This window comes from Hippocampus zosterae, chromosome 15 (assembly GCF_025434085.1).
Source record: "Hippocampus zosterae strain Florida chromosome 15, ASM2543408v3, whole genome shotgun sequence".
Lineage (NCBI taxonomy): Eukaryota > Metazoa > Chordata > Actinopteri > Syngnathiformes > Syngnathidae > Hippocampus > Hippocampus zosterae.
Window position 1 is genome coordinate 5,738,612 of NC_067465.1, and position 26,988 is coordinate 5,765,599.

Genomic DNA, 26,988 nt, shown 5'->3' on the forward strand with positions numbered 1-26,988 from the left:
GATTCCACAAACAATCTGATCCAATTTCATTTTGCGACGCCGGTTCACTCACGCTGTGGCAGCACTCCTGCCGGTCTCTCTCTTTGTCTCTGACTCATTCAGTGGGGATGTACACTCTAATTTCTGGATGAAAATGACATTTCGGGGCGGGGGGCACTGCTTAAAAGATGAAAAGCCTCAATTGTTTGCCACTGAATGCTTTTTGAATGATTTCTCACTTGCAACCAAAGGAGGACTATTTTCAGTGATTTATTTTTTGCATAACCAATGAGCTGTACAAGAGCTGCTGACTACACTAGAATACACCACCACCGTGGTGCCAATTTGGGCGGGGGGGGGTCTCGGCGTAACGAAGGCCATTCGATGATGATGTTGCGTGCTGCGTTTGCGAGACGGTGAACATTTCATTAATCATGGATTATTTGTGTTGTCAGTGCCATTAATAGCGTTCAATTTGGAAGACAATGGAATTTTAAAAAAAATGACTCATCAATGTCTTCATTCTCTCTGTTCAAAGAATTTACATACAAGTAAGGAACTTTATGAACGTGAAATATTTTTCTAATCAAACAATGGAATGACAAAAAACAATTTTAAATGTTTTTTTGGGGGGGAGGGGGGGTCACTGAAGAAAATCACTGAAAAGTTTGCGTTTCTTCGACTGTCCAGTTTGAATCTCTTGCCACTGGGCTCGTCTGTTGATGAAGTGGGAAAGAGCAAATTTGGCCCATACGTGGCGAGCAAACTGATCTGACCTCAGCTGGCTTTCACTTGGCACTGAAAGGGAGGGAGGAGAGAAGTTCATTCACATACGGTATATACATGGAAACGACCCCCCCCCCAAAAAAAGTACATTCATATGATTACCAAGCTCCTGTGCAATGGTTTGCCTCTGGCTGACCGATGCGCTGCTCCATATGGCCTCCAGTACTCGGCTGCCCAGTTTGGAGCATGCCATTCGAACATACTGACCCTTCGTGGAAGGAAATAAATAAATACGATATATTTGGAGATGTGCAGAAGACTATCAGAAACTATACATATATATACTGTACATATAAAATAACATGTAGGCTTCTTTATATAGAATCCTTTTTAGCATTTTCAGATAACACAATTTGGGGATCTTTCGATTTACTTCAGAAATATTGTACAGTATAGCGGTACTGTTTGATAGAAACCTGCTCCCAGCAAATTTGGTCAGTTTCATACAAGCTCCACCCCCACAGTCAGTCCCCATATGGGTCTGTTACTTTTAATGATTTTTGACAGATCAAAAGTTTGAAAATGGCTTCAAGCAAATGTCACGGAGAAGCAAAAAACATGCCGATTCTTGTTTCGTGAAAAGTGACAGAATTCCCGACAGATGTCAGCCACGTTGTGCAAAAACATAAAAGGGAGCCAACGATTGTAGCCGGAATTGCATACGGTTGCGTTAAAACGCAGATGAACCAAAAAGTGGGCAATTTTTCACTGTTTGAATGTTTGACCTCTAAGTAGGTCAATAGCGCTCGTTCACAGAATCAAAACGGGCAAAGCGCTCGTACCTCCAGCCTCTTGAGGATCTTGCCTCTTCCTTTGTCGCTGGATGTGCTGATGAGAGCCTGAAGGACGTGGCTGCCGGTGGGGTCAGACGCCAGAGTCAAGAGGTCCTCTGAGGTCAGTGCGCGCAGACTGCTGAGGAGGACGGAGCGCTCCCGGAACCTGGTGAGCGCCTGCACCAGCCGGGAGCCGTGGTAACAGATGGACGACAGAGGGACCTAGACGACACAAGCCACGCCGGAACCCGTTGTGCGTGTGACATTAGTTTAACGTGAAAATGCCTGAGGGCTTCGCAGTGGCTCGGCCCATTTTAAAGCCACCGAGGGTGTCGAGACCGTTCACGTGATTGAAGCGCTCGGTGGAAAAACAAGTCATTTGACGTCGCGTTGAAATAAGGTACTAAGCCTCAAAGTGGAAAACAAAATTGTCGCATTAAAGACGCGCGAACCCTTTGAAAATAATTTACGTGCAACGTGGCGAAATCAAAAAGCACAGGGCAGGTTTGACCCCGAACAAGAAGGCTGGATCTCGTCAGCTCACCTCGAGCTGCACGCCGCCCTCTGCTGTGTCAGAGCGGTAGTACACATCATAGGTCAGGAGGGACATGAAGAGAGTGAGGCAGTGGACCTGCCGGGAGCTGGGCTCCGCGCAGTGAAATGCCTGAGAGAACAACCGACAATGACGAGAGACAGACTTCGGCAGAATCGGCATACAAGAGAGTTTTGTTGACGAAACAACGCCAAGACGTACACTGAGTAGACACTGCATCAACTCCGCTTGGCGCTCTTCAGCTTCCGCACAGCTTTCCGCCAGTTGCACGATCACACCCATGTGACCTGCAGCCATGATGGCTTCCAGGCCTTGGACTAACTCGTCGAATAACCTCGGGAACTGCGAAGAGAGAGAGAAAAGCCTGAGTCACCCTTCCCAGTTGGCCAAATTCATTTGAAGCCTACCAGTTTGCATTTGGCCGAGGCTGCCGTCAGCCTCTGGACGGGGAAGTTGGCGATGGGGTGGAGAGCGAGGCCGACCAGGTGACCCTTGAGGTGATGCTTGTAAAGCTCTCGGAGAAGAGATTTGGGTGAGAGCTGAAGAATGGTCTCAATGAGGTGACTCGAAGCCTGGTCCTTCAGAAAAACCAGAAGGGGACTGAGGAATGGTGCAAAAACAAAACAAAGCAAAATGAGAAATTGCTCCCCACCCGCGCCCTCCTCCTTCTGTTGTGCAAATAGAAAGAGAAAATCCAAGCTGAACCTCGTTCCTGGAGCAGCGGGGCAACTTGTCAAGAATTCCACGATGCGTTTAATGAGCCGTTTGCAAAGTTTGGGTCGTTTCCGGTGACACACGGTCAACATGGTCTGGAATACTGCACTGGCGACCGAGTCGGTGATGCTTACTAGCAAGAGAAAACACCAAAAGACAAATAAATCAGACATTTTTAAAAAATCTTCAAACTGAAACCTTTGTCTCTCCGATAAAAGCATTTGAATGTGCAGTTTGTAGTTGAGCCACTAGATGACTGTCCTCCAAATGAGCATTTTCACAGCATCGTTGCCGTTCTTATTTCATTTCACCCGCTGACAGCTATCATACAAACGAACGCGCCAAGCTCATCCCTGCGCCGGTGCGCGTACAGCTTTAAAAACAAATCACATGACCGATGCGTGAACTGCATCGAGTAGGCAAAAAACACGCCAAACCATGTGAGTCTGTGGACGCGATACAACCTGCTGAAATGATTTCAAGCTAACGGTTCCAAAAGACCAAATTTTACTGGATGATGATCTTAAAATGGCATTTTAACATTGAAAAGACACGCCCTGCAAACGGCTTTGTAGTAAGGTTAATGAACACATGGAGGCAATCACTGGAATCTTAAAACATGTTAGTAGATACTGTACTAGGTGGTTGTCAGATCAGTCAAAAAGGGGGTGGGGGGTGGGGGGGCAGCATGTATGCTAGACTTACATTTCACCTTGTCCATCAAAGTCTCTGTGAGACTTTTTAGTTCATACCAAAAAGATGTCGGAATCTCAAAGTCAGTCAGCTGAGGAGCAGCATTGCGGTCTTTTGCACCTTGTAAAAAAAAAAAAAACACATCAACAATGCCAAATAGCATATCATATCCAAAATGTGCGTGAAACCACATGTGTGTGTGTGTGTGTTACCTGGACGTGAATCAGTGCGGGGAGGCCCAACACAGCCTGCCAGCACATGCAAAAGTGTGCGGACGACGTGCGAGCCATGGACATGTCTGATGAACTCTGCGCTGTTGTCCCTCACGACTTGACTTAATGACAACAGCTGGACCTCCAGAGCGTCCTCACGCTCATCTTCATCTTCCTTTGCTACCATGATCCAACACATACGAAACAACATGATCAGAACAGCAGTTCGGAGTTTGAGCAATTAGGTGGCTTAAAAAAAACACCAAAAAAACGAAGATAAAAGAAATATAATGAGAGCCACTCTGAAGTAAAGCCATTGAGCATACCTGTCAACCTGGACACCTGTCTGATGGCGCTCTCCACGACATGGCCGCCGCAACGGTCACAGGAAATGCTTTTAAAGTCGGACCCCGATTCTCCACCCAGCTCAGCCATGACTTTTGCCACCTGATCAGGATTTGACAGCGGGAGCAGACGTTGCAGCGTGATGCTTCCGGTGCGATCCATTGCCACCAGGCTTGCTTTACCTTTGACTTCACTTAGAACATTTTCGACAAACATATCTGCGGAACAGACGGGAACGTGTCAAACACAGTTAATGCTGTGCACTGTTAGATGACATTTAATGTGGGTGTGAGTGTATATGTGTGTGTGTGTGTATATATATGTATAAAAGCTAAAATGTGCCTTTGTGATGAAAAGAGTGTCGGAGAATTATTCAATACTATAGTTTTTAAAAAATATTATTTTTATTGAAGTCGTAGTTAGTGGCAAGCAGTGTAGAACTGCACTGGAACATACTAAATTGTACTAAATTGGAGAAAGTCTTACTAGATTATAAGATCTAAAATGATCTCAACATGAGATGGCCTGAATCAAATTCTCCATCAAAATGCACTCCAACTTGACACATGGCTTCAAACTCACCTCTCTCCTCAGCATCTTCAAAGTCTTCATTCAATCGCTCCCCAACACGCCGGTAATAACCAACACTCAGCGCGTCGAGACGCTTTTTCCCAGCATCTCCTTCGGCTTTTAATTCATCATCAGCTTTTTTCCTCTTGCTGTCTCCTCCATAGCCTCCTTTCTGGCCTCTCTTTTTATTACCTCCTTTTAGGGGCTTCTTCAGTTCTGCCTTTCCCAACATTCTCTGAATGAGAACAAAATGCAGCTTAGACAATCGACAACAAAATCCTCCAGAGGCCTTTTTTAAATCTTTTTAAATTACTGTATCAGTTTGGTGTTTCGCTGTTCTGCTGACTTTAACTAGAATGTTATGAGAAAACTACTTGGGGGGTGAACGATTCACAACAATAGCAAACGTATGGTGTAGTCAGTTCCAAAACAAAAACAGTCCACGTGCAACGACGAACGTCGTCAAAAAAAGGGCGTGTAAACCAAAGCGATTCAAATGCGAAACTACTAAATTCATGTTGCCAGTTCTAAAATCTGAACTACTTGTCGCAGTAAATTCGATTTCAATCCACGCTGCAGCAGTTGAATCAGTGTAATACTGAACAGTTTCTTCGATTATTATTTGGTGGTGATTTGGCTGAGCAGATAATTGATACAATTGTTTTTGCTGTATATTTTAGAAGGCTCAAATGACATCGAGAAACTTGGTTCATAGTGCCTACTGTATCTGCTAGTTTTGTGAACATGTATAACATAGCTAGGTACTGATAGGAATTCGAGCACGTCAAATTATATATACATCAAAACGTCCTAAATTAGTTATGTAAAGCGTTTTAGAACGACATTTAACATGCATAGCAAAACCCAAAACACGACAAAAGAGGTACTCACGTGCAGTGTACAAGTCAAGCAATTCTACTTCCGGGTGGAGAGCGGAGCCTCTTTTCTTCTATGATTTGTCAGATTACAACATTGTAAAATTCTGCCACCTACAGGATCGGAACGTTGCACAAGTGACGTTGACAATGCATTCGTTTCCAGCCATGTTTTTAATTGTACTGCTCATGGATAATATTTTCCGCGAGATGAAAAGAATATAAAAAACGATCAAACAAAACTGCACATTATTTTTGTTTTTATTCTTACATGAATCGTTGTCATACTCATGTACAGTGTAGTTGATGTGTAAATTGTTTTGTTGCATTAAAAAGAGCACTGAACAAGTCTCTCAAGACACCAACATTTCAAAGTTCGTTTTTTTATTTCTTTGCCTCAGTGCAAGGGAACGTTAACAAATTTAAACATAAAAAAGGGATTCCGACCATGATCTGTACGAAATTATGAACGTGACATTTTTTCTTCTCACTAAATGGTACAAAAGCAGATACATGTCGTGAACTTTCTGTTCCATCTTCTCATCTGCATCTACAGTATGAACAAAGCAAACATCAAATTAGTGATACGAAATATTCAATTATTCAACAAGAGTTTCCAGAGAAAGTTAACGGTTCACATAGACACAAGTCACTTCAATAAACTACCACTCCATGAGCTACATAAAAAAGGGCTTGATGGAGGATGACCCAATTTATTATGAATTGTTGTAGTTGGTACATGAACTAAATAATTGTTCTGTATCATACCAAGTTGTACGTAATGTTTGTTTACCTGGTGATTTTGTGATGCAATCTCGTGACTTTTTCTGTTGTTACTAGAAGCTATTCGGGGACTGTGGCTTCATCCCAGTTGCAGACTAAAGACGACCACGAGGATGATGTATTAAACTCCAATTTGTGTGCAAATCTGTGTAAGTAATGCATGCTATGCACCCATTGATGGCAACTTCGCCAAACAATCAAGTTTGTGCCAAACAAATCAAGTTTGTGCCATTTATCAGACCCTGATAATATCATGTCAGCAACTGCGAATCTGAGCATCAGCACATCAGCCCTGGTTAACTTTTGTGCTTTCATGTAGTTTGACCATTGCTTGAAAATGGTAACCCTTCGCCTAGCTGCCAAGCCTACAGGCAGAGAAAATGTTGCGTTGGAGATATTTCGCAGAAATTCTATCACAATTTATTCGGTAATAACAGTATCCTTGCAACGCGCAATGGCTCTCTGTATCTGTGGGTTGTAATTTTTATTGTTGTTGCTGTAATGCTAGTGCGGCTCAAACAATCAAAGAATTTTGATTGCCACAAAAATTCATTGTGTCACTTTAGTAAGTCCACACAACACTTTGGGGGGAATTTGTGACCACTGGTGCTCAAAGTAAATTATGTAAAAACGTATCACACACACCTTCCATCAACGGGATACTGCAAATTAAAGCAATATGTTCAACCAATGAAATTCATGACGACGAGATGCAGGACAGTGTGGGCAAACAGAAAGTCAGCAAAGGCTCTCTCTGGCGAGATGGACAAGAAGTCTCCTTTGTTCTGTGGGTTGATCTGGATACGCAGACACACTGCAGAGACATAAGACATACACGATTAGCATTCATGTGTACTGTTCTATTCTTTGTAGCTATAGCACTTGAACCGCAACAGACAATTCTTTGCATGATTAATTGGCACACCTAACACCTCTGTTATAATTCTGCAAATGCATTATTAGCAGGTTAGCTGACCTTGCTTTTCAAAGTCGTAAAATGGTCACTTGCCCAACTCGTTCAATGAGAAGTAATCTCAGTCCAATACGGTGTTCTTTTACCGGCGTGATTCATTATTGTGTGCCTACACTATGCTGGCGAACTAGGTCGCAAGTTCGCAGGGCAGATCGGAAAATAGTTAGTTACAAAATACAACATGACACTGTTAAAGGACAGTTTACCTGCGAGAATGAAAGAGCCCACGCACGAGATGAAGCCAGATAGAAAGCTGTTGAAGGGAAACGTTCCAACGAGCAGACAGTAGAGGAACTGCAGCGCTCCCGTCAGCATGACATACAACAAATATGCGTCCACCACTTTCAACTTATTGGGCGTCGTAGCGGTGTATTCTTCAAGAAACCGAGAAATGACTGATACAACTGAGGCCGACATTGTTGCGCTTGGTCAATTATTTGGTCAAGTGCGGGCTTCAATGGAGGATTTAGCGCCGTAGAAGCTCGACGTGTCCGTAAAACACGGAAGTGGTCATCGTGCAACAGAAAAAAATCATCCGGCCGCAACATTGAGTCGGAACACAAGGAGAGCTAGCATGGATTTGTTGAAATACAGATATGTCACTCTGATACTATTTTACTAAAGCTGTACATGTATTTTAACAACAATCTCTCGTCTTACTAATCTAAAAAAATAACAATTCCACATGCCTTCACTGTGTTGGTTTTCTATATAGGTGTTGCTCATTTTTATCTGATTTTGAATTAGATGTTTTAAAATATATACAGTACATGTAAATAGTTCTGTAGCAATGATGATAATACGCGAATCGTTGAAGTTTAATAAATGTCGTGGTGGTGTTGAAGATTGCGTCATCACGGTGAGAAATGCTTCCGCCGACTCGAGTTGGTTTTGAAACGTGACGTTTGAGTGAGAGCTCCTCTTATTTGTCGATCTTTGTACCAAGTCAGCTGATCCAAGAACGCCCAAGTTACAAAACATTGGAATCGGCAGCAGCTCACGACGGGACGGTGACAGGAAGACACACGCACAAATAAATAACGAGTATAACCTGACCTCCTATTGTATGTAGTCACCAGGATACTTCTATGAATGGATCCGACTCCCTCTACTCCGGCACCGGCAGCATTCCAAGGCGACTGCGAGACAGGGTAAGGTTGAAGTTATTTTAATGCCCCTGCTGCACTTATTTGACAGAAGGAAGGCCTTCACGATTCTTTCACTGATTTTTTGAGATATGGATGTGAGTGCAATTTGTACAATGAATTGAAGCTGTCGTTGTACTAAATCGTAAACGTGGACACTGTTTGTCAACTAACAATAGAGTTTTAGCGTTCGTTAAAAATGGGATTTTCTTTATAGTTGGCTTAATAATTCATTATTGGTCAAATAGGAACAGTAAACAAATAACAAATGTACGTGCCTAAGCCGGTTTTTATTGAGCGCACGGGCGCTGTGCCGCCATTAGGTTTGTCGAGCAAGTACATGAACATAATTAATCATGTGTCGTGCCAAAGTGAAGCCTTATTTATTTGCTTTGTTTTTCTTGGACAGGCCAGGTTCTGGTTGGGGCTGGTGGCCTTCCTGGCGCCCAACATCCATGTCCCTATTGAAGGCGACGGAGAGCAAGATTCTTAGCTGTATGGTAGTACTTCCATCTCCTCACCGTATCATACCCCCCCCCCCCACCTTTTCAGGCAGAATCTGAAAGTTTGAACACCTCTGTACCTCCTCAGAGAGAAAGAGAATGCATTTCAATTGTTGGAGAGAAACTAATCTGCTTGCTCAGCATTGTCGGGATTTTAAAACAAGTGTAAGATAAAAAGCCATCCTAGGCATTTCTAGCACCCAGTTGGGAGTGCACTTATTTTTTTCCTTAGTTATTCAGATGAATTACGCAGACATAACACACCGGTAATTGGTTTTCACAAAGCCTATTTCAGGGATAGCATTATTGGCCACAGGGTTCAGTTTTGGTGGAGAAATTATATCCCACAGCTACATTTTTCAATGCTATAACTGACGGCTCACATTGGGGTTAAGCGACGCAATGGCCGATTGCATCTTGCAGATGGAACTGCTATGGAAAACGTTGTTTTGTGTGGCACTTTGGAATGAGAACGATCCCTTCCTATAGGGCAGTGAAGGAGCAGGAAGAGTTTTTTTCCCCCACCTCATGATTAAGACTGACATGTTTCGTATTTTTTGTCCTTTGCTGATGTCTGTACTCCGCTGAGTTCCCTGCTAACTTTCATTGTAAAGGCAAATTGTTGTTGGAACATCTCATGTATTGAATCACATTAGACTACAGCGATGATGTATCGAAAATGTGTTTCTCAAGCTTCCTCAACACCTTCTAGAAGTTTTTTTTTTAATCTCTCTCTTTCATTTTTCTGGTTCCAGGTATTCAAAATAATCTCTGGGCCAGGTTTGTGACCCTTCCATCTCAAGATCGAATATGGACTCTTACGCTTACCAACAAAACGGTCCCAAAATCCGCAGAGCAAGGTGCTCCTCTGCCAATGCTTCTTTCCTACTTGTGTATCAGAGTGCAACATGCCGAATTTCTTTCCAGATTTTTCAACTGTATCGTGCATCTTATCCCCACTGTGGCACTTGTTCAGGTCGTGGTCTTCTCCAATGTTTACTGTATATGAAGTTTTTGTACAGCAAGAAACAGAAATTTATATCCCTTTAAGGAGAAATAGCTGAGCAATGACATATACCAGGGAAATTAAATTACATGGGCCTCATATTGATAAATAATTGGTTTCGTTTTTAAAATCCAAACAATTCTGCCAAAAAAAAAACCCCAAAACAAGCACACTCGTTTGAACATATTCAAACACACAAAATGCCTTTTCGTTGCTTGTGAAAGTCACTGTTGAACTTGAAACTTAAGCTTAATTGATCATTAAACAGTTTGTTTATTTTCATTCTCACAGTTTAATTCTTGCTCTTGGATTATGAAAAGGATGCCGATTCATTTGCACCTGTTGTGTGATAGATTCCAAAATGCCACTAGTGATGGTCCATGGCTTTGGAGGAGGGGTAGGCCTATGGATCCGGAACCTGGATGCGCTGAGCCGCTCGCGGCCTGTGTACGCCTTCGACCTCCTCGGCTTCGGCAGGAGCTCCAGACCTTCGTTCCCTTCTGACGCTGCCAAAGCAGAAGAGCATTTTGTCAACTCCATTGAGCAGTGGAGACAATCCGTAGGCTTGGAGAACATGATTCTGTTGGGCCACAGCTTGGGCGGATACCTGGCGACATCCTATGCCATCCAACACCCTTCAAGGTCATTGGAATGATTATTCAAGGCACACAAAGTTGCTCAATGTCATCGATTGGACACACCTGGCTTCTGTGTTGTCGTGGACATCTTATTCGGAATACACAAGTCTCGTCCTCATATTCCTGCTTCTTTCACAAACGATATTTGAATTGGGTTTTCTTTTCAGTCAAAGCAGTGCAACTGGACTGCACCTGAGCCTGGGACGTAGGCTTTTTTTCAGTTATTATTCCCAAAACTCGTATTTCTGTCATGCAGTCACACATCTACAACGTTTTTTTTTTTTTGCCTTAGATGTTAAAAATTAAATACTGCAGCAATAGATTATGCAATCGTGTTCATTCTTGTGCTCTCTTCCAGAGTGTCGCATCTCATCCTGGTCGATCCCTGGGGTTTCCCCGAAAGACCACAGATCCAAGACCAGGAGAACCAAGGTCAGACCACAGAGTTGGTCAAGAGGCCGTCTCCACCTCGCTGGGTGAAAGCCATCGTTTCCGTCGTCTCCCTCTTCAATCCTCTGGCTGTCATCCGAGCCGCGGGCCCCTGGGGTGAGACCTACTATCTGTGCACGGGCCTTCTTTGCAGCATGTAACCTACAGGTGTCAAAGTCAAGGCCTGGGGGCCAGATCTGGCCCGCCACATCATTTTATGTGGCCCGTGAAAGCAAGTCAAGCATATCAAGTTCGATGATGCATGTTAAAGTCTGAACTAAAAATTTAAAATTGTCATATGTAATCCACAATAACAGTCATTATTCTTGACTTCCGATTTTGAAACTAGTTATCCATCAATTTGGTGTGTGCTGTGTATGTAATATGTGGAGGAGATTAAACATGTATATGGTTTCCCCAAATTCATAACGGCCCTCCAAGGGAAAACCGTAACTACAATGTGGCCCGCGACAAAAAATGAGCTTGACACCCCTGATGTAACCCATCCTCTTACTTCACAGTGTGTCCTTTCTTCAGGTCCGGGTTTGGTGAACCGATTTCGTCCGGATTTCAAAAGAAAATTTGAAGACTTGTTTGATGACGACACCATGACGCAGTACATCTACCACTGTAACGCGCAGCCCCCGAGGTATGTCAAGGCACAGTTACACGACAACGAGACGAGTGAAGTTGGGACGTTGCGTTCAACATGAATAAAAACAGAATGTCATGATTTGAGTACACCACACAGACTGATGAACTTTGTTTTTTAGCAAATAATCATTAACTTGGATTTTTCACCAAAAAAAAGATGGGACAGGTGGCATCAAACACCCGTTCACAACATCACACGGGTAAACTGGCTCACTGGGCGCCATCATTGGCTATTAAAAGGAGCTTACCTGAATTGTTCAGTCATTCTCAAGCTGAGCTGGGCTGACGTTCACCTCTTTGTAAACAACTGCGTGAGAAAATAGCCAAACAGTTTACAGGACATTGTTCCTCAATGTACAATTGCACAGAGTTTCACGATGTCATCATCTACGGTCCATAATATCCATTTTGTTTTCCTTCTCCGTTCCCAGTGGCGAGGTGGGTTTCCGGGCCCTGTCTGAGTCTTTGGGTTGGGCCAAGAGACCTATGCTGCAGCGCATCCATTTGTTACCCAGCTCCATGCCGCTCACCATTCTTTACGGAGCGCAGTCGTGGGTTGATAGTTCCTCTGGGGACAAAGTGGTTCAAGTTCGGGGCCCCGCTCGCACCAAAGTGCTGGTGAGTGCAGCAGTCTCAGTTCCGAGGCAGTTATCGAATTATCAAATCGTAAAATGGCTGCCCTGCTTGAAATGACTCTCGCTCTTATGTAATTCACGCTTCAAAAACTATTTATCGGGTAAAGCCGTATTGCTCCCTGATGCTCATCTTTATTTCCGTTTACATATCAGTCATCTTGAAATTTGTTTTCCTCTGCAGCTGATAAATGATGCCTCTCACCACGTGTATGCCGACCAACCGGAGAAGTTCAACAGAGTGGTCGAAAATCTATGCGACTCGGTTAACTGAATCGAGTTTGTGGGTAGTAAAACTGTATATGTCCACTACGTACTGTCTGCATAAAGCCAAGTTCCCGAAGGTTTCTGAAAGTGCAGTGTATCTTCGGATAGTCTTCCATGAGTAGGAATGATGTTTCGTCCTCATGTCATATTAATAAGTTTCATTTATTTAATAAAAACTATTTTCTTTATTGAGCAGTTCATGTCTTTTTAACCTCTTCAGGCATCCGCAGTATTGAACTCTATTTTTGGCGGGAATGAAAAGGCAGGCAATTTGTTGTTTTTCATTTGCAAGATTTAAGCATATATGACTTGGGGAGGGCAGGTGGCGATTATTACTGTAATATTTAGCGTTTTGGCCAGATAAAGTATCTATTCATATTTAGCGTTTTTCTTTTGATGATTGCCTCTGTAAAATTCAGATTTAGCTTGTGGACGAATTTTGTACTTTGAAAATAAACCTTTTTTTCCCTCCGTGCGAAGAATGTTTATGAAAAAAAAAAGTTTAAACAGAATTATGCATAATCCACGGATAATCCAAATTTAGATTCAGCAATTTTGTTTGTAAATCATTTCATCATCTTGTACAAAGCGTAATTGGTTGTATGCATTTTTTTGTCATGTAGTACCAGTCTAAAATCATTTAGTCCTTTCTACCCGTAAGGAATTACTTTTTGATTTTATACCAGGCTCGCTCCTAAAAATTGTGCGATTTCAACTCTACCGCTAGATGGCAGCTGTGTTTCTTGGTTTCCCCCACGTCTTCGATTTGAAGACGGATGTCCTGGAAAAAAACTGTTTGTTTTTGTGACACACTTAACGATCGCCTTATGCGTAGCAATAGTCGCCGTTGAAATATTTTACAGATTCAAATACGAGTTTGTCATATTTTAAAGTACTGCACGTTGAAGCAGTGTAAACGCAGTGGAATGTCTCATGCATCTGCTTCATGATAGATCGTGAACATAGATTGTGTATAGTGTGGCGATTGATGGGCTAGTCTAGATTCTCTGTCCCGATAACTTTGGAACCGTCTCATGTTTGGGAGACATCAGATCACGAATAACATCTGTATTTGTTTTTAGGCATTTTACTCATGAAAGCACATTTGTTTCCGGAATGCTTCGAGGTTGTTGGGTTCCCACCGAACTGAATGTGTCAGGATTCCAAAAATGCAGGTTCAGACAAAGTGCAATTGTAAAAAATCCTTACTAAAGAAACCCGCAGCGACAAAGTATAAACGGAAATCGCTGGTCAGAAGGAGCCCGAAACGAACAGCGCATGAAACAAAAAGCACTTGCAACGGCAATAGATGTGTTCAATAGAACACAGAATATTCGCAAAACGAAATGTCAATAACACGAAAACAATCAAAAGCAATAGTAACATAACAAAATACATACAAACGGGGAAACGAGAGCGACTACGACTTGTATTATGAGGTCAAGAAAATAACACTTGAAACTCACCAGGGAGCAAGGTCAACAATCCCGACAAGGAATCCTCGGAATCCTTCAATACCCAAGCAAGCTCGATGTGGTAACGAGGTTCAGGTGCACCTGGCTGGAGGGAAACGCCCTTCACTCCAGCTGGCGTCGGAGCGCAATCAAGACGGACATGACGGAAGAAGTTATCGTTACCTTGTTTCTCACTCATGTCATTTGTGTTATCCCTTCTCACCTCGACAACAATTACCGGCTTGCCCGATGGCGAGTGAAAAGAACTCAATTCAACCTTTTAGTGTCCAGTTTTATCATCATCTTAGGCCATACAAAAAATAAACAGTAAAATGGTAGTGAAACAGGTTCCTTCACATTTTATCGTCAGTTCGGTGAGGTTGAGTAGACTGTAAAAGCAAAAGGCGTCATCTCCATAGGGGTCAGTGTTTTCCATTTTCACAAGGATAACATGATACAGTAGTGTGCTTACGTCATCGTTAGTGTACACATGAACATCAATACTATTGTAAAAGAATCAAAACAAATAATTATAGTCCTCTATGGTAATGCAGGAGGCGACGTGAATGAGGCTTCTGCATTTTTCCCTTTTCAGCAATATTCTTTCACAAACAGGAGAAGCGTGTCTTTTATGAAATAAAGCAGAATAAATTGCCACTGAGGCCTTTAAATTACAGTGCATCCAAACCTTCTGTGCTCTCTTGGTGTCCTTATGAGGTTCACTTTGTCTGGGAACACGTTTCACATGCTTATGCGAGTTACAAACACACAGTAGAAAAGGGAATTAAAAACGTTTGTTCAGTTATGCTTTTTCAGTGCGAATAAATGGTTTTGACCGTCATCGTAAACATTTTTTTTTAAACAAAAAAAAAGTGCTAGGTGTTTTTATTAACACGAACACTGTGCGGTGTGTTTGAAGCAAAAATATTATCATTTCCTACTCATGTTTTTTTTTGCAGCTGCACAAAGTGCAAATGACCATTTACATGAACAGAATACTTCATATTGACTTCATATTTTACAGGCGTCAGTGAAGAATGTGACATGAGGCGATGCAGCTAGCCGCCCCTCATTGCTCCAGAACAAGGATGTCGGCCACTCCGTGCACTTGCGTCAGCTGTTTGCAGTCGAGAGAGGCCACCAGTTTCCTGGGCCCGGGTTGGGTCGGGATAAAGTGTTCTGTCAGCGTCACGGTGGAGTGACCGCTCACGTCACTAAGACAAATGAGTGGCAAGTCAACCATCAAGTAAACGGATCAATAGAAGGAAGTATGCGTTTGAATTGGATAAGCGGTCCTACCCCACAAACACTTCGTGGCCTTTCTGCAGCCCGAGTCCTTCCACTCTGAAGAGCACGCCATTCAGCATCCTTGGCAGCGGGTTCGTGAACGTGATCTTGGCTGCCATTTCCTTACCCACCACAGCTTCTCCCAAAGGCTGACGAGCATGGATCCCGAATTGATAAGCACGTATGCAAACAAATCTGATCGGGCCGCGAAGTGAAGTGAAAAGCCCACCGTGATGTTGAGATCAGGTGTCAGGAGTCTGAAGCACGTCTGGTTGGCTAACACTTGCTTGGTCTCGTTGACTCTTCCGGACAATGTCAGCATCAGTGCTGCCTGATCCACCAGTTGGTTCTGGTATTGTTGATAAGGCAAAACCCACTCGATGGTGTGTTCTGTGTGAAGACAGAGAGGAACGAGTTGGAAAATGCTGGAACCTCGCGAGCATAGACAACCTTCAACACTCTTAGTTGTTGTTGAAGATGTTACTGCTGCCGGGAATTGGCCAGTGGTCTTACCGGACCACTAGAACAGCATATTTGTACGGACGTGTCCTTTTTCACATATAGTATACACACGCAAACCATGACAGCGGTGGTATCTTCTTGGCATCAGATGTGACTTTAAGGCTTTGGTGTGACATTTTCACTGCGGATGCCAAGCTCTTTTGTAGTCGAACGATGGAATCACAGCAGTAAAATAGACTCAGTGTGCAATTCACCAGGTGCACTTGCGCAATCAATGAAACATTTCAACAAGAGTTCCATCAATATCGTTTATAATGATGCGGTGCAGTCCCACACCTCTTTAAGCTGAAATCGCACTCGTAGGAAACAAACACTGCACTTGTTAACTTTGCAAAGGCTGGATTGTGAGTCTTTTTTGCACTTTCAAATGTTACATAAGACCTGCACATTATTTAATCCATCCATCCATCCATTTTTTCCTTCCATCTATCCAGCCAACCGAATCCAAACCCACTCGTCCCTCCATCTTTTGTGCCATTCAACCCATTGAGGATCACAGGAAGCTGGGGGCTGGGGCCTATTCCAACTGACTTGGGGCAAAAGGCGGACTCCACCCTGAATTGATCACCAGTCAATCGTAGGGCATCTACAGAGAAACATGCAAACACACTCACATTCGCACTGTCATGGAGTGGTAACTGAACCCACGCTGCCTGCACGAAAGTCATGCGACTACAGACCACCAGACCGTACTGGAAATCAAGTTTATTCCTGAACAATTCAAAGCCACCTTGATGAGCCTGGCGGGTCCATTCATTCATTCATCTTCCAAGCCGCTTGATCCTCACTAGGGTCGCGGGGGGTGCTGGAGCCTATCCCAGCTGTCTTCGGGTAGTAGGCGGGGGACACCCTGAATCGGTTGCCAGCCAATCGCAGGGCACACAGAAACGAACAACCATTCGCACTCACACTCACACCTAGGGACAATTTAGAGTGTTCAATCAGCCTGCCACGCATGTTTTTGGAATGTGGGAGGAAACCGGAGCACCCGGAGAAAACCCACGCAGGCCCGGGGAGAACATGCAAACTCCACACAGAGAGGCCGGAGCTGGAATCGAACCCGGTACCTCTGCACTGTGAAGCCGACGTGCTAACCACTGGACTACCGGGCCTGGCGGGTCCATTTTCGTGAAAACCAACCTTCATTGGGCAAAAGCTCCACTGGCAACTGCTCCTTCTTGATGGTGCCCTTCACCACACCGGTGTAGTACATGACGGCCACCTGACAGTGCAGCGTAGTTCTACGGGGCTCAGAGCTCAGGTTCTTCACCACGATGCTGAGCCGAGCGTCTGCCCCCATTCTGGGCCCCTCTCCCTCCATCCTCACTTCCATACGGACGTCCTCTGCCATAGGCGTGGAGTAGACATCCGGCTTGCTGCCAAAGCGACAGGCAGTCTCTACGGCGATACGCTCCTCCTCTGAACCTGGGGGGGTAAAAAAAGGCGGGAGAATGAGTCAGCGGATTGTAGAGTGATAATGATAGTGCTTAATCAAAGTTAACAATGATCCATCGTAATGCAATATTCACCGATGAAGCCCACTTCATGAGCGTAGCACCATTAGAAAAACAAAACAGGCGGCGGTACCTTCTTGATGTTTGTACAAATGAGTGATGTCAGCGCGCTGGTCGGAGCCAACTGCTTTCGTGCTGATAGAGTGGCCAACGGCCTTCTTCTCACTGTGGATCTGGCTGAATGTACCATCGGGATTCCTTTGCCAGTAGATCTTGTCACTGTTGACCTAATAAAGGAGTAACATTCCAACCGTCAGAGAACAGGGTTGACTTGCCTTTTATAGAGCCAATGACGTCTACAGAAAGAGAGGACATATGAAGACTAGCCCACCTCTGCAAAAACAAACGGTGTGTCATGTTTGAGGTAGACTTGGCCAGAGCGGATGGCGGTGACAGAGGCAGGGCCACAGCGGAAGGTACCCTGGCTCGTCTCCTGGGGGGTGGAGTCGACAGCTTGCCAGCCCCCGTGACCGTGGGGCAAGTCTGGCCTGGCCATCCAGCAATCATTCCACACGTGGAAATTCCTAAATAGCAACAGGTACAACATAAATGTCATTCTATACATGCTCTAGCTTGGGTTTTTTTTCTTGGGAAAATTGAGTTAATGCCAGTATGAAATTGATAACCTGTCACAAGATGTCTGTGAATGTGCTTTTTTTAAACTTGCATACAATTGTGTGACTTTGGTTGGCAAATACATGCTAAGAATTGCACCTGGTGGGATGTAATGGATGGATAAATGGCTATCTATCTAGCTAGCTAGCAAAATAGCTAGCTAGCTTTCTGTCTCTCTAGCTATAATAAAATAGCTAGCTAATATGAAATCGCAAGCTAATATAAAATAGATAGCAATGCCTCCACCAGACTTGCACTAATCATGAAAATAGAACTCTCTGAATGAAACAGATTTTTTGTATGTATGAACCTACAGTGTTGCGTTTACGCTGCATACTATTCTGTTACTTTTCATAGCTTATCAGTTTAATACGGGCAAACTCATTTTGAGTTATCTCACAAATTTTGAGAGTATTTTGCAAAATGACCAGTCACCTTCTTATTGAGAGATGAGAATTTTTCGTGAACTCTAAAAACAGATGATTGAAGTAGCATGACAAGTGCCCCCCTCAAAGTCAAGTGGATCTTTTAGCATATCTAAATATGAAGTGGACTCTGGTATGGAGCAGGCCATTTTGCCAAAGCAGGATGTCCCAGGTCATACCACATACTACATAACGTAACTTACCAGACGGTATCGCTATTGAGGTAGTCAATTGGCTCCATATGCTCATCAAAATAAACATCCGTTGTGAGGGACACATCGGTGTCATGAGCGGACTGGAAGTTGGTCACGCTGCGAGCAGGTATGCCGAGACAACGGAGAACTGAAAACATCAATAAAAAAGACAATGATCTAGTTGTCAAAATGAATTTGAGGGATGATTTCATGTTTCAGTTTTGAGTCCAGTTTCTTGAGCACAGCGTGTTTATTTTTCTTCAGGTGACATTTGCATGATTGTACTGCACTGTGCTTTGCTGGTTGAGTGAAAGTGACAAACGTTGCTGTACGAACGCCCAAAGTAGAAGGTATGACAGGAATGTCAGTGTGAAGTATTTGGGGTGCAAATGAGTTATGGCTATCAGTGCTTAGGTCAGCTGCATGGCTATCCTGCGGACACGCACACACATTGAGGTTTGCAGCCTGAGTGAATGAAACAGCCCCGGCAGAGAGAACAGCACCAGCGTGGAATAGGTCCCACTATGAATGCATCTGGGAGGGGGTCTCGGAGTCTTCGAAATTTCCCAGTCACAGTAGTGACAAAATGTTTACTCGGAAGATGGCAAATCTGGCACCTCTGAGGTCAACCCTGTCAGCATACAAGAAATATGGCTTCACACTTTCCTTCCTATTTGCTCCCACGCTCACCTGATGTTGTGACTCCAGAGAAGACCCAACACTGCCCATATGACACCGGCATTCCATTGGAAGAGTGGTATTTTCTCAGAATCTCCACACTGCCGCTCCATGCAGCTGGAGACACCCCATCAGAGTAATTCCCGGACCATTTTCCAATTAGAACTCCGTAATCGTCTAAGGCGTTTATCTGGAGAAAATATATGCAATTGATGTACCCCAAATACCCACCTAGTCTTCAAGTTTGTGTCAATGAGTACGATGCCTTACCATGGCTGATATGACCCTGACAACATTTACAGGATCCCCTCGGCCAGATGGAGGCATGTCACTCTTCTCCAGAATGAATAGACAGGCTTCCAAGATTCCCTCTTGAAACTGCAGCAAAGAGACATGATCATTTTTTTAATGTCATATTTTACATTAAATATTTAAGGTATCGGCACTGACACAACCAACAGGATGACGCCACAAAACAGGGTCTGTTGTCATTTCTATTTTGGCAGGATTTGGCCATTTTTAAAATAAGTGATTTTGTAATATCCAGTGTGTACTTACTTGACCAAAATTCCATGTGCGGGCTCCAATTTGATTCTCAGTTCCATAATAAATTCTTCCAGTGTCATTCAACACATACTCCTTCCTCTCCTCTTCATCATCCAGGAATACTGTGTCCTCTGAAAGTAAGAAACCCTTTATTAGTCTCACAATGGAGAAATTCCCAATTCACAGCAGCAAAGTTATGAAAGTAAGAAGTAGAACAACAAAATATAGGAGCTGCTGGAAAGGCCGCCACTCTCGCGGCGCCATTTTGAAGTCAAAATAACAAAAATAACACAAGACAACACATAGGACACAGACAGTCGTTCAATCTTCACCAATTTTCTGCATACACTTTTTGTCTGAAGCAGTTCTAGATGAAAGAGGAGAGGATCAAAGTGTCCTTTCTCCAGTGGATCAGAGACGTCATGCTGAAAATGTGCACACGTCTGCTACAAGCTAAGTTTTGAAAGCAAACACAAAGCTGTAGCATCCATTGACGAAAAGAGATTAGTTCACTTCTCCTGTCCCACGTAATCCGCTTCAAACTCCAAGCCGCGACTCCACTCAAAGAGACCACCATTTGAAATTGTTACATTTCCTTTGGAGTATGATGACGATGATTATTATTAAGAGAAGTAGTAGTGGTAGTAGTTGTTGTTTCTCATCCGAATTAGTTTGTGCTTCAGTTCACAGTTTTGGCTTCCTCCCTTTCTGTGAAAGAAGCCCAGAAAGCCTGGACTTTGATGACTAAATCACTGAGAATGTGATTCCTTTTCACTCAAAATGGCAGAATTTCAGTAGGCCCAGGAAATGGTTCACAAATATGGGCCCCAGTTTTGCCGGGCCAGAGTTGGATGTTGATCCTGCACATGTGGCATTTTTATCCCAGCTTTTCTATCGGATTGTTTCTACAATGGACGGGAAACATAACACGACAAAGATAGACAAGCAGACACGGTAAATATAAGGTGTTTATGGCACCAAAGAAAAAAAGAGGAAGGAAGCGCCTCCAGTCATGAGGGACAGTTAAGAGAAAGAGGGGAAGTGTGATGGATGGGGAGGGCGGGAGGGGAGTAAAGCGAGCCATCTCGCAGGAGATCTTTGGCATCTGCGATTCTTGCCGTTCACTCCTCTTTGAATATTTCTGAAAAGTATGTTGGAACAGAAACTTGCAGGAGGATCGGGAGGGGGAAAGTGTTCTGCGGTGAAAGTTTGTGTGGAGGTCATTTCGGCCTGAGCGGCAAAACTGCGTGGGGGAATCTTATTTAAGAAAGAGGACACACAGTTCAGTAGGGTAGAGGACAGGTTGTCACGAGCTGGAGAACTGTGTTCGCTTGGATGGCGGTGTTTTACGCATTATTCTGGTCGGACAAGAGCACGAAACGTAAACATTTGCTGCGCTCTGACCACAAGACTTTGATTCCGTTCACTATCTCACCTGCACACCAAGGGTTGAAGAGCATGATGATGTTCTTGCCGGAGGTGTAAATATTTGGAGTTTCATTTTTCAGTGGGCTCGTTGTGACCGTCAGACCATAAAGACCAATGGCAGCATTGGCTGTAGACTTGACAGACAACTTAACCTTGTTGTTTTTTTGTTCTTCAATCTTAGCCCCCCACCGTTTGTTGTCCAAGGTATCCACCAATGGGATGATAACATGGGTCCCTTTGGACACCTGTGGTAGTGGACCTACAAAAAAAAAAGTAGGATGTCAGACAAATTCAACCAAAGTATTCAAAAAGTAAAAACTGATTTGACAAAATGGAAAGAAATTCATGTTGAGTCAGAAAATGAACTTCCCAGAATACATGCAGTTTCTGGCTTCCCAGAAATGACCAAAATAAAATATCTTGAAGAGAAAATATCTGTCTAGAATTATCGTACTTAACGTTCACATTTCAGAGTCCCAATTTCACGTCATTCATTTTCCATTTGCAGATTTGGCTTACAATGAACACCTTTATAACGTTAACTTCATTATATCGAGCAGATTTAGATGCGCTGTCATGAGGTTTGACTGGCTCTACTGTACTTTTACTTGTCTTGAGGAAATGAGAGAATCAAATTGATCAAAATTCCATTGTTCTCTATCTGAGTCCTAACAACGCCACCCTTCCTATCCCAATGCAGAACATGACCGAAAGGAAAAATCAATAAACCTACTCTCCTTTGTTCATATTGCTTAACTAATTCACTCCCAAAGACGTTTTTAAACGTCTTTTCAGACTTGGTCCAGAATTGGCTGGTACCCAATGAGTTAATCATTGACAAACTAAATCTTTCCAGATAATCTTTCCAGATGACTTGAGAAACTACGGCATGACAACATTCTTTTTCAGCAGATAGCGCATTGAAAGATGCACTAATGACGAGTTTGTTTAAAATGACACAGCCGAGATGGGTGTGACGTCCCATTTTTCCATTGTGATGCGATCGACATTATACTACAGAGAGTGGAGTAGCTCATTGTAGCACACGGCCTGAAATTACCAGAGGGAGGTGTCTGATATCTCGAGCTCTGGAAACTGTTAAGACCCTGGGTGGAATGTAAACCTCGTGACATCACCACAGTTGTGTCATTTAAATCGACTCTCAGCACACTTCCTCCTTTTTGTTTTGGTTAACTTGTTTGACTTAAAATCAGAGATTGTAGAGGCTGTGTCACATTCAGATTCAGCGCTATTGGATTCTTCAAATGAATATCTTTATGGTGAAGGAACTTGAACTTCAAGAGCGCTTTTCCACCGACAACACTTCTACTGACTCCTCATTCACCACTGATGAAGCAGCATTGGGTACAACTGGGGGGTTAGTATCTCTCTCTATGACACTTTGACATAGTCACAGGGTGTCGGGAGTCCACCCAGTGGGTTGCAAGATGACTTTTCTACCACTGAGCCAGGATTAGGTCCTCTACCTTCAGAGGACCTAGATGAGTTTAATCACTCAGTATCTCATAAGTAAAATATCTCTTAAGACCACCACTCAAAAGCCTTTGGTCCTGACCTCTTAAGACTGCATAGCTTCCATGGATTGTGGAGTGGCAGAGATACAATACAATACAATACATGCTGATTTATATAGCCCTTTCACAACATCGGCAGCAGAGATGTATATTTGAATAGCAGTAGAACGTAGAAACTCATGGACCCTGACGTTTGCAGATAACATGGTGATCTGCAGTGACCCTGTGATTCTCGAACATAACAAAACGTTTTCATGCGTAAAATGACCTAACCCCTCACTATGTTTACCGATGTATTTCCCAGAAGATGAACGCCCCGGATCTTATATTGCCCATATGTGCATAGTGGGGACATTACCGTGGGGGTAGGTGTGACACACTCATACCTGTTCTGAGATCTAGATGCAACTTGTCGGTGTCAACGCTGAAGGGCCTGTTGAGCTCTAGCTCGATTTGGAACGTCTGTCCTCTGCGGATGATCAGCTCTTCTGTGTGGTACAGGTCAGTGTGATGCTCCTGTCTGTTTGTTCCCGTCTTGGAGCTCAGCAAGTCCACAGAGCGCACGGACAACTTCACGACTGCGGTAGAAAGATGGAATGGATTGAAAGATTTGATTACAAGACTTCAACATCACTGACCTTAAACGTTAATGGACATTACCTTCCATTTCCTTTGAGTCTCCATTTTCTGGCTTTAGCCCATCAAGGTCTGGAATAGGCGTGGGAGGGTTTACCAGTTCCACTTTATCCGTGACATCATAGGTATTGCTATTCTGGCGTTTACAGCAGCATGGACACATTTTCCGAAACCAGCGACGGCAAGCCGTGTCCTCTGTTGTTTTTTCCCCTTCCTTGTGAATGGACAACTCCACCCTGGTGGGCGGGGCCGCACCAGGAAAGCGCCCCACATCAGATATGCGTCTGACTGTCAGCCTCTCACCTGGCATCCTTTCAACAACACCATCATAATTTATTTCAGTCAAGACAGATCATCATCAGATTAAAAAGTGAAATATGAGGAGATCGTTAATATTGTCTCCTTTGCTGTGTTTGGAGTCCTGATGCACCTGTCTGGGCGTCCCGGTTTTGGTAACAGAAAGGAGAGTGCGCACGGCGTCAAAACAGGCGCATCTCCAATCATAAAAATCCTATGTTCTAGTTTACCATGTTTGTGAATTTGGTGGACGCGCTTCGCCTCACTGGGCGTTCCTGCCGCACTCAATCATCAACAGATTAAAATCCCTTCAAATCATGTCGGCCTACATTTTTATTTTTCATTGCTGAAATTCTTTCGGTTATGGGAAGGAGATCCAGGACAGTCTTTAAAGCTTTTGACATGCCGTCTATGAAATATTTCCAAAAATATTGAGCAAGTGCGACGGTCCTGGATCATTAATTGTACAAACATTATTGTGCAAGTACCGGTAATTGAAAAGAAAAAAACCCCCACACATTTTTGGCATTCCTCCTTGGATGACCCGAGAGAATGTTCACAATGATTGATGAACAGTGGTTAATGTCCTGTTACTTGTTAAATATTAGCATTTGCATCAAACAGGCTCAAGATTGTGATGTTGGACGAAAGTCAGCGATGGTGAGGTCATAGAGTCCCGTTCAGAGGTCAGAAAACAGCTGAGCGGAGGGTGTGGTTTCTCCAGTCACAGCCACCCGTGAACATCTATATGTTATCGAAAGTGTGTGGTTGCTTTGTGTGTGGTAGCTCTCCCTCTCACATTTAGTGTGTGTGTGTGTGTCGAGGGTGGGGGGGGGGGGGTGAAATGTGTAATTTTGACTTCCTGAGTTCATCTCTTAGTCAGATGACATTTTGCACAATCGGTTGCTTCCAAATGAAGTACTTTTTTGTAAATATTTGGCTTAATCATTTATAGTCATTGTGATGGAGACAATGGGAGATGTCAACTGTGTGGACAGCATTGTCTTTGGACATCCATCCATAACTACAGCCGTCCTTTAAAACGTTGCTGCCTGTTATTTTCGGCTAAAACGAAAAATACATAATTACTAATGGATTAAAAGAACCTTCTGACAACTTAATGATAATTATGAAGAAGTGCACTAATGTACGTGCCAGGCCAATACATTTTTGTCTCTTTTCATAACTTGCATAATTCCTGTGCTGTGCATTGTGTATCTGCGCAGAGGCCGGCGATAGCCACATAACTGACAGGAAAGGCTGCGCCATTGTGAGAGTGGTCACAGCTGACTTCAGTACTTCAAGGAACCAAATATGGTCATTGTTTTTGGGTTGGTTTTCTGCAAAGACAGTGGACATTTTTGAAAATGTTGAAACCAGAAATACACTGTGGTTTTTGCCTCCAATAACACTTTTTTCAAAAATAGCATTTCAGGCTATTCCATATAAATTAAGATCATTTTCTTAGCATGGACACTTCAAATAAAGTACTTTGATAAAAATGAATATCAACATTAACACATTACTATAGGAAGGACACGAACAATGGCATATTCGACGAGTCGTCAGCTTTCCATTCCCGCGGGAGTCATTTGGGGCAGTTGCGTGCCTTAAGTGTATGTGATAGCTGCTACATTAAACAGATTATGCTATAAACCTTGTGAAACCCCAAATGATGCATTTCAAACCATCTGCCCCGACCCCCTGAGGCATAAAATGTTTTTAACTTGCTTGAAATGAGTTTGGAGCCTTTTTCACTGCCCATCACTAGAATGCAAGTCACTTGGTCCTTTCAAAGGCCTCTACGCGCCCACTCCCTCTCTTCTCAGCGAGTTTATGTTGGCAAGGCACCGCAACCGGAATGCCGGCTGTCCCCAGTGAGATAAGCGCCTAAAACTCCGCTTCTGTCCTTGTATGTGTGCTAACGTCTTGTTCTCTTTGTTCGTCCAACTAACAGACCACCCGATGCCCCGTCCCCGCCAAAAAAGATAAAACGCTGAAAGGAGCGGCACACGGTGAGGTTATGCGTCCCGCTCAATCAGCCAAGACAAGGGTCATGCATAGCTGATTAGACACCACACAACCGGCAAGTTGGCATCTTAACTGTAATCATCTGACATAGCATGACACGGCAAGCACCATCATCTGAGTTTTTTGTTGTTGTTTTTTTTTGCAGGATGTGAAGGCTTCTTGTTTGTCATCTAATAGCTGAGGAGAGAAAATTACATTCGTCTCGCTGGTGAGCTTCAGCTTCACGCTTGAATCTCTTTTAAATCTACAACAGGGGCGGCCCTGTAGTCCAGTGGTGCTTCACAGTGCAGGGGTACCGGGTTCGATTCCAGCTCCGGCCTCCCAGTGTGGAGTTTGCATGTTCTCCCCGGGCCTGCGTGGGTTTTCTCCGGGTGCTCCGGTTTCCTCCCACATTCCCAAAACATGCATGGCAGGCTGTTTGGACGTTCTAAATTGTCCCTAGGTGTGAGTGTGGGCGTGGATGGTTGTTCGTCTCTGTGTGCCCTGTGATTGGCTGGCAACTAATTCAGGGTGTCCCCCCGCTCCTGCACCCCCCGCGGCCCTAGTGAGGATCAAGCGGTTCAGAAAATGGATGGATGGATCTACAACAGGATGGTTGTTTCCTTATTTTGCCCGCCCGAGCCTTTTGCAGAAGTAGTCAAGCCGTCTGTTTCTCTCCATGCCTTTTCTCAAGGGAACCCTCCTGTGAACTACCAAAGGTTACGAGGCCTCCCTCTCTTTTGTGGGAAAGGAAGCCGGTATTTACATTTCTCATCTAGCCGTGAACAAGATTAGTGAAGCAAAAAGGAAAACTTTCTCTTACTTTCTCTGTTAAGGATCGGTGTTGAAGAGTCTGCTTCTGATCCCCTCCAAAAAAACTTTTGAGGAACTGTTCTCTCTCCCACTACTTGCTTGAGACTACTAAATATGACAGTCCAGGAATGCACCGCACGGGATTTTAAGCTCTCACACACCCACTGGAACACACTCCGCCCCACCGCGAAGGGCTGAAGTTTCTCCCACTCTCACCAAGCTGTTCCTTTCCAGCACTCAGCACGAGTTGGGGATTGCGTAAAACAGAGCACAAAGTTGGGGTGAGAGAGAATTACTGATATGTAACAACTACAATAGTGTAACAATTCACACTATGTATCCAGTAAACAAATTTGCGTCATATTTTGGGGTTGATAAAACTGAGCTTGGAAAACTGCTTTGCACGGTTGGCTGTATATTGGGCACCCAAGCATTGTTGTTGTTGTTTTTAAAGACAATATTATGCCGAGATGTACTGAAAACACAGATGACTGTCCACAATAT

The 26,988-nt window shown here is 43.8% G+C and overlaps 4 protein-coding genes and 1 long non-coding RNA gene across 6 annotated transcripts in view; 2 read left to right on the top strand and 3 right to left on the bottom strand.

Moving 5' to 3' along the window:
- Positions 1-7,781, bottom strand: part of dad1 (defender against cell death 1) — a 120,358-nt gene extending 112,577 nt beyond the window's left edge. Inside the window, exons 1-2 of the mRNA XM_052088803.1 lie at positions 7,463-7,781; positions 6,929-7,097 (exon numbers count right to left, since the gene is read on the bottom strand). Of these exons, the coding sequence (XP_051944763.1) occupies positions 6,967-7,097; positions 7,463-7,673 (342 nt within the window). The 5' untranslated portion in view covers positions 7,674-7,781 and the 3' untranslated portion in view covers positions 6,929-6,966. The remainder of the gene's footprint in view (positions 1-6,928; positions 7,098-7,462) is intronic.
- Positions 490-4,931, bottom strand: LOC127616930 (nucleolar protein 9). Its single transcript, XM_052088772.1, has 11 exons — positions 4,638-4,931; positions 4,036-4,273; positions 3,711-3,892; positions 3,511-3,618; positions 2,797-2,938; positions 2,499-2,691; positions 2,293-2,433; positions 2,083-2,202; positions 1,548-1,760; positions 868-973; positions 490-777 (listed from the first exon to the last, which is right to left on the bottom strand). Exons 1-11 carry the CDS (start codon positions 4,855-4,857, stop codon positions 623-625), a joined length of 1,818 nt encoding a protein of 605 aa, XP_051944732.1. The 5' UTR covers positions 4,858-4,931; the 3' UTR covers positions 490-622.
- Positions 7,782-8,122: 341 nt separating the features above from the next.
- On the top strand, positions 8,123-12,718 carry abhd4 (abhydrolase domain containing 4, N-acyl phospholipase B). The gene is made up of 8 exons (XM_052088778.1): positions 8,123-8,407; positions 8,811-8,896; positions 9,660-9,764; positions 10,264-10,552; positions 10,907-11,094; positions 11,515-11,626; positions 12,063-12,249; positions 12,448-12,718. The coding sequence occupies exons 1-8, from the start codon at positions 8,349-8,351 to the stop codon at positions 12,535-12,537; spliced, it is 1,116 nt and encodes a 371-aa protein (XP_051944738.1). The 5' UTR covers positions 8,123-8,348; the 3' UTR covers positions 12,538-12,718.
- On the bottom strand, positions 10,853-26,654 carry tgm1l1 (transglutaminase 1 like 1). 2 transcript variants are annotated; one of them, XM_052088754.1, is made up of 15 exons: positions 26,495-26,654; positions 23,389-23,675; positions 23,115-23,306; positions 21,201-21,452; positions 19,778-19,896; positions 19,490-19,597; positions 19,232-19,409; positions 18,551-18,689; positions 17,639-17,831; positions 17,381-17,534; positions 16,934-17,218; positions 15,501-15,661; positions 15,284-15,420; positions 13,997-15,198; positions 10,853-13,311 (listed from the first exon to the last, which is right to left on the bottom strand). In XM_052088754.1, exons 2-14 carry the CDS (start codon positions 23,672-23,674, stop codon positions 15,054-15,056), a joined length of 2,349 nt encoding a protein of 782 aa, XP_051944714.1. In that variant the 5' UTR covers position 23,675; positions 26,495-26,654; the 3' UTR covers positions 10,853-13,311; positions 13,997-15,053. The 2 variants fall into 2 exon arrangements, with proteins under 2 accessions (XP_051944714.1, XP_051944715.1); XM_052088755.1 differs by lacking the exons at positions 23,115-23,306; positions 23,389-23,675; positions 26,495-26,654 and adding an exon at positions 22,254-22,386.
- On the top strand, positions 25,531-26,847 carry LOC127616955 (uncharacterized). The gene is made up of 2 exons (XR_007967249.1): positions 25,531-25,900; positions 26,366-26,847. It is a non-coding gene; the product is annotated as an uncharacterized LOC127616955 (long non-coding RNA).
- The last annotated feature ends 141 nt before the right edge of the window (positions 26,848-26,988 follow it).

Excerpts from the sequence above, each read along its gene's own strand:
- abhd4 (XM_052088778.1), top strand. The coding sequence starts at position 8,349 with ATGGATCCGACTCCCTCTACTCCGGCACCGGCAGCATTCCAAGGCGAC. Across the intron at positions 8,408-8,810 it reads CAAGGCGACTGCGAGACAGG|GCCAGGTTCTGGTTGGGGCT; the intron begins GTAAGGTTGAAG and ends TTTCTTGGACAG. Across the intron at positions 11,627-12,062 it reads TGTAACGCGCAGCCCCCGAG|TGGCGAGGTGGGTTTCCGGG; the intron begins GTATGTCAAGGC and ends CTCCGTTCCCAG.
- tgm1l1 (XM_052088754.1), bottom strand. The coding sequence starts at position 23,674 with ATGCCAGGTGAGAGGCTGACAGTCAGACGCATATCTGATGTGGGGCGC. Across the intron at positions 19,598-19,777 it reads GCACATGGAATTTTGGTCAA|TTTCAAGAGGGAATCTTGGA; the intron begins GTAAGTACACAC and ends TCTTTGCTGCAG. Across the intron at positions 15,662-16,933 it reads GGAGCTTTTGCCCAATGAAG|AACACACCATCGAGTGGGTT; the intron begins GTTGGTTTTCAC and ends GTCTTCACACAG.
- LOC127616930 (XM_052088772.1), bottom strand. The coding sequence starts at position 4,857 with ATGTTGGGAAAGGCAGAACTGAAGAAGCCCCTAAAAGGAGGTAATAAA. Across the intron at positions 3,893-4,035 it reads CAGGTGTCCAGGTTGACAGG|AGCAAAGGAAGATGAAGATG; the intron begins TATGCTCAATGG and ends TTGGATCATGGT. Across the intron at positions 1,761-2,082 it reads AGGGCGGCGTGCAGCTCGAG|GTCCCTCTGTCGTCCATCTG; the intron begins GTGAGCTGACGA and ends TGTGTCGTCTAG.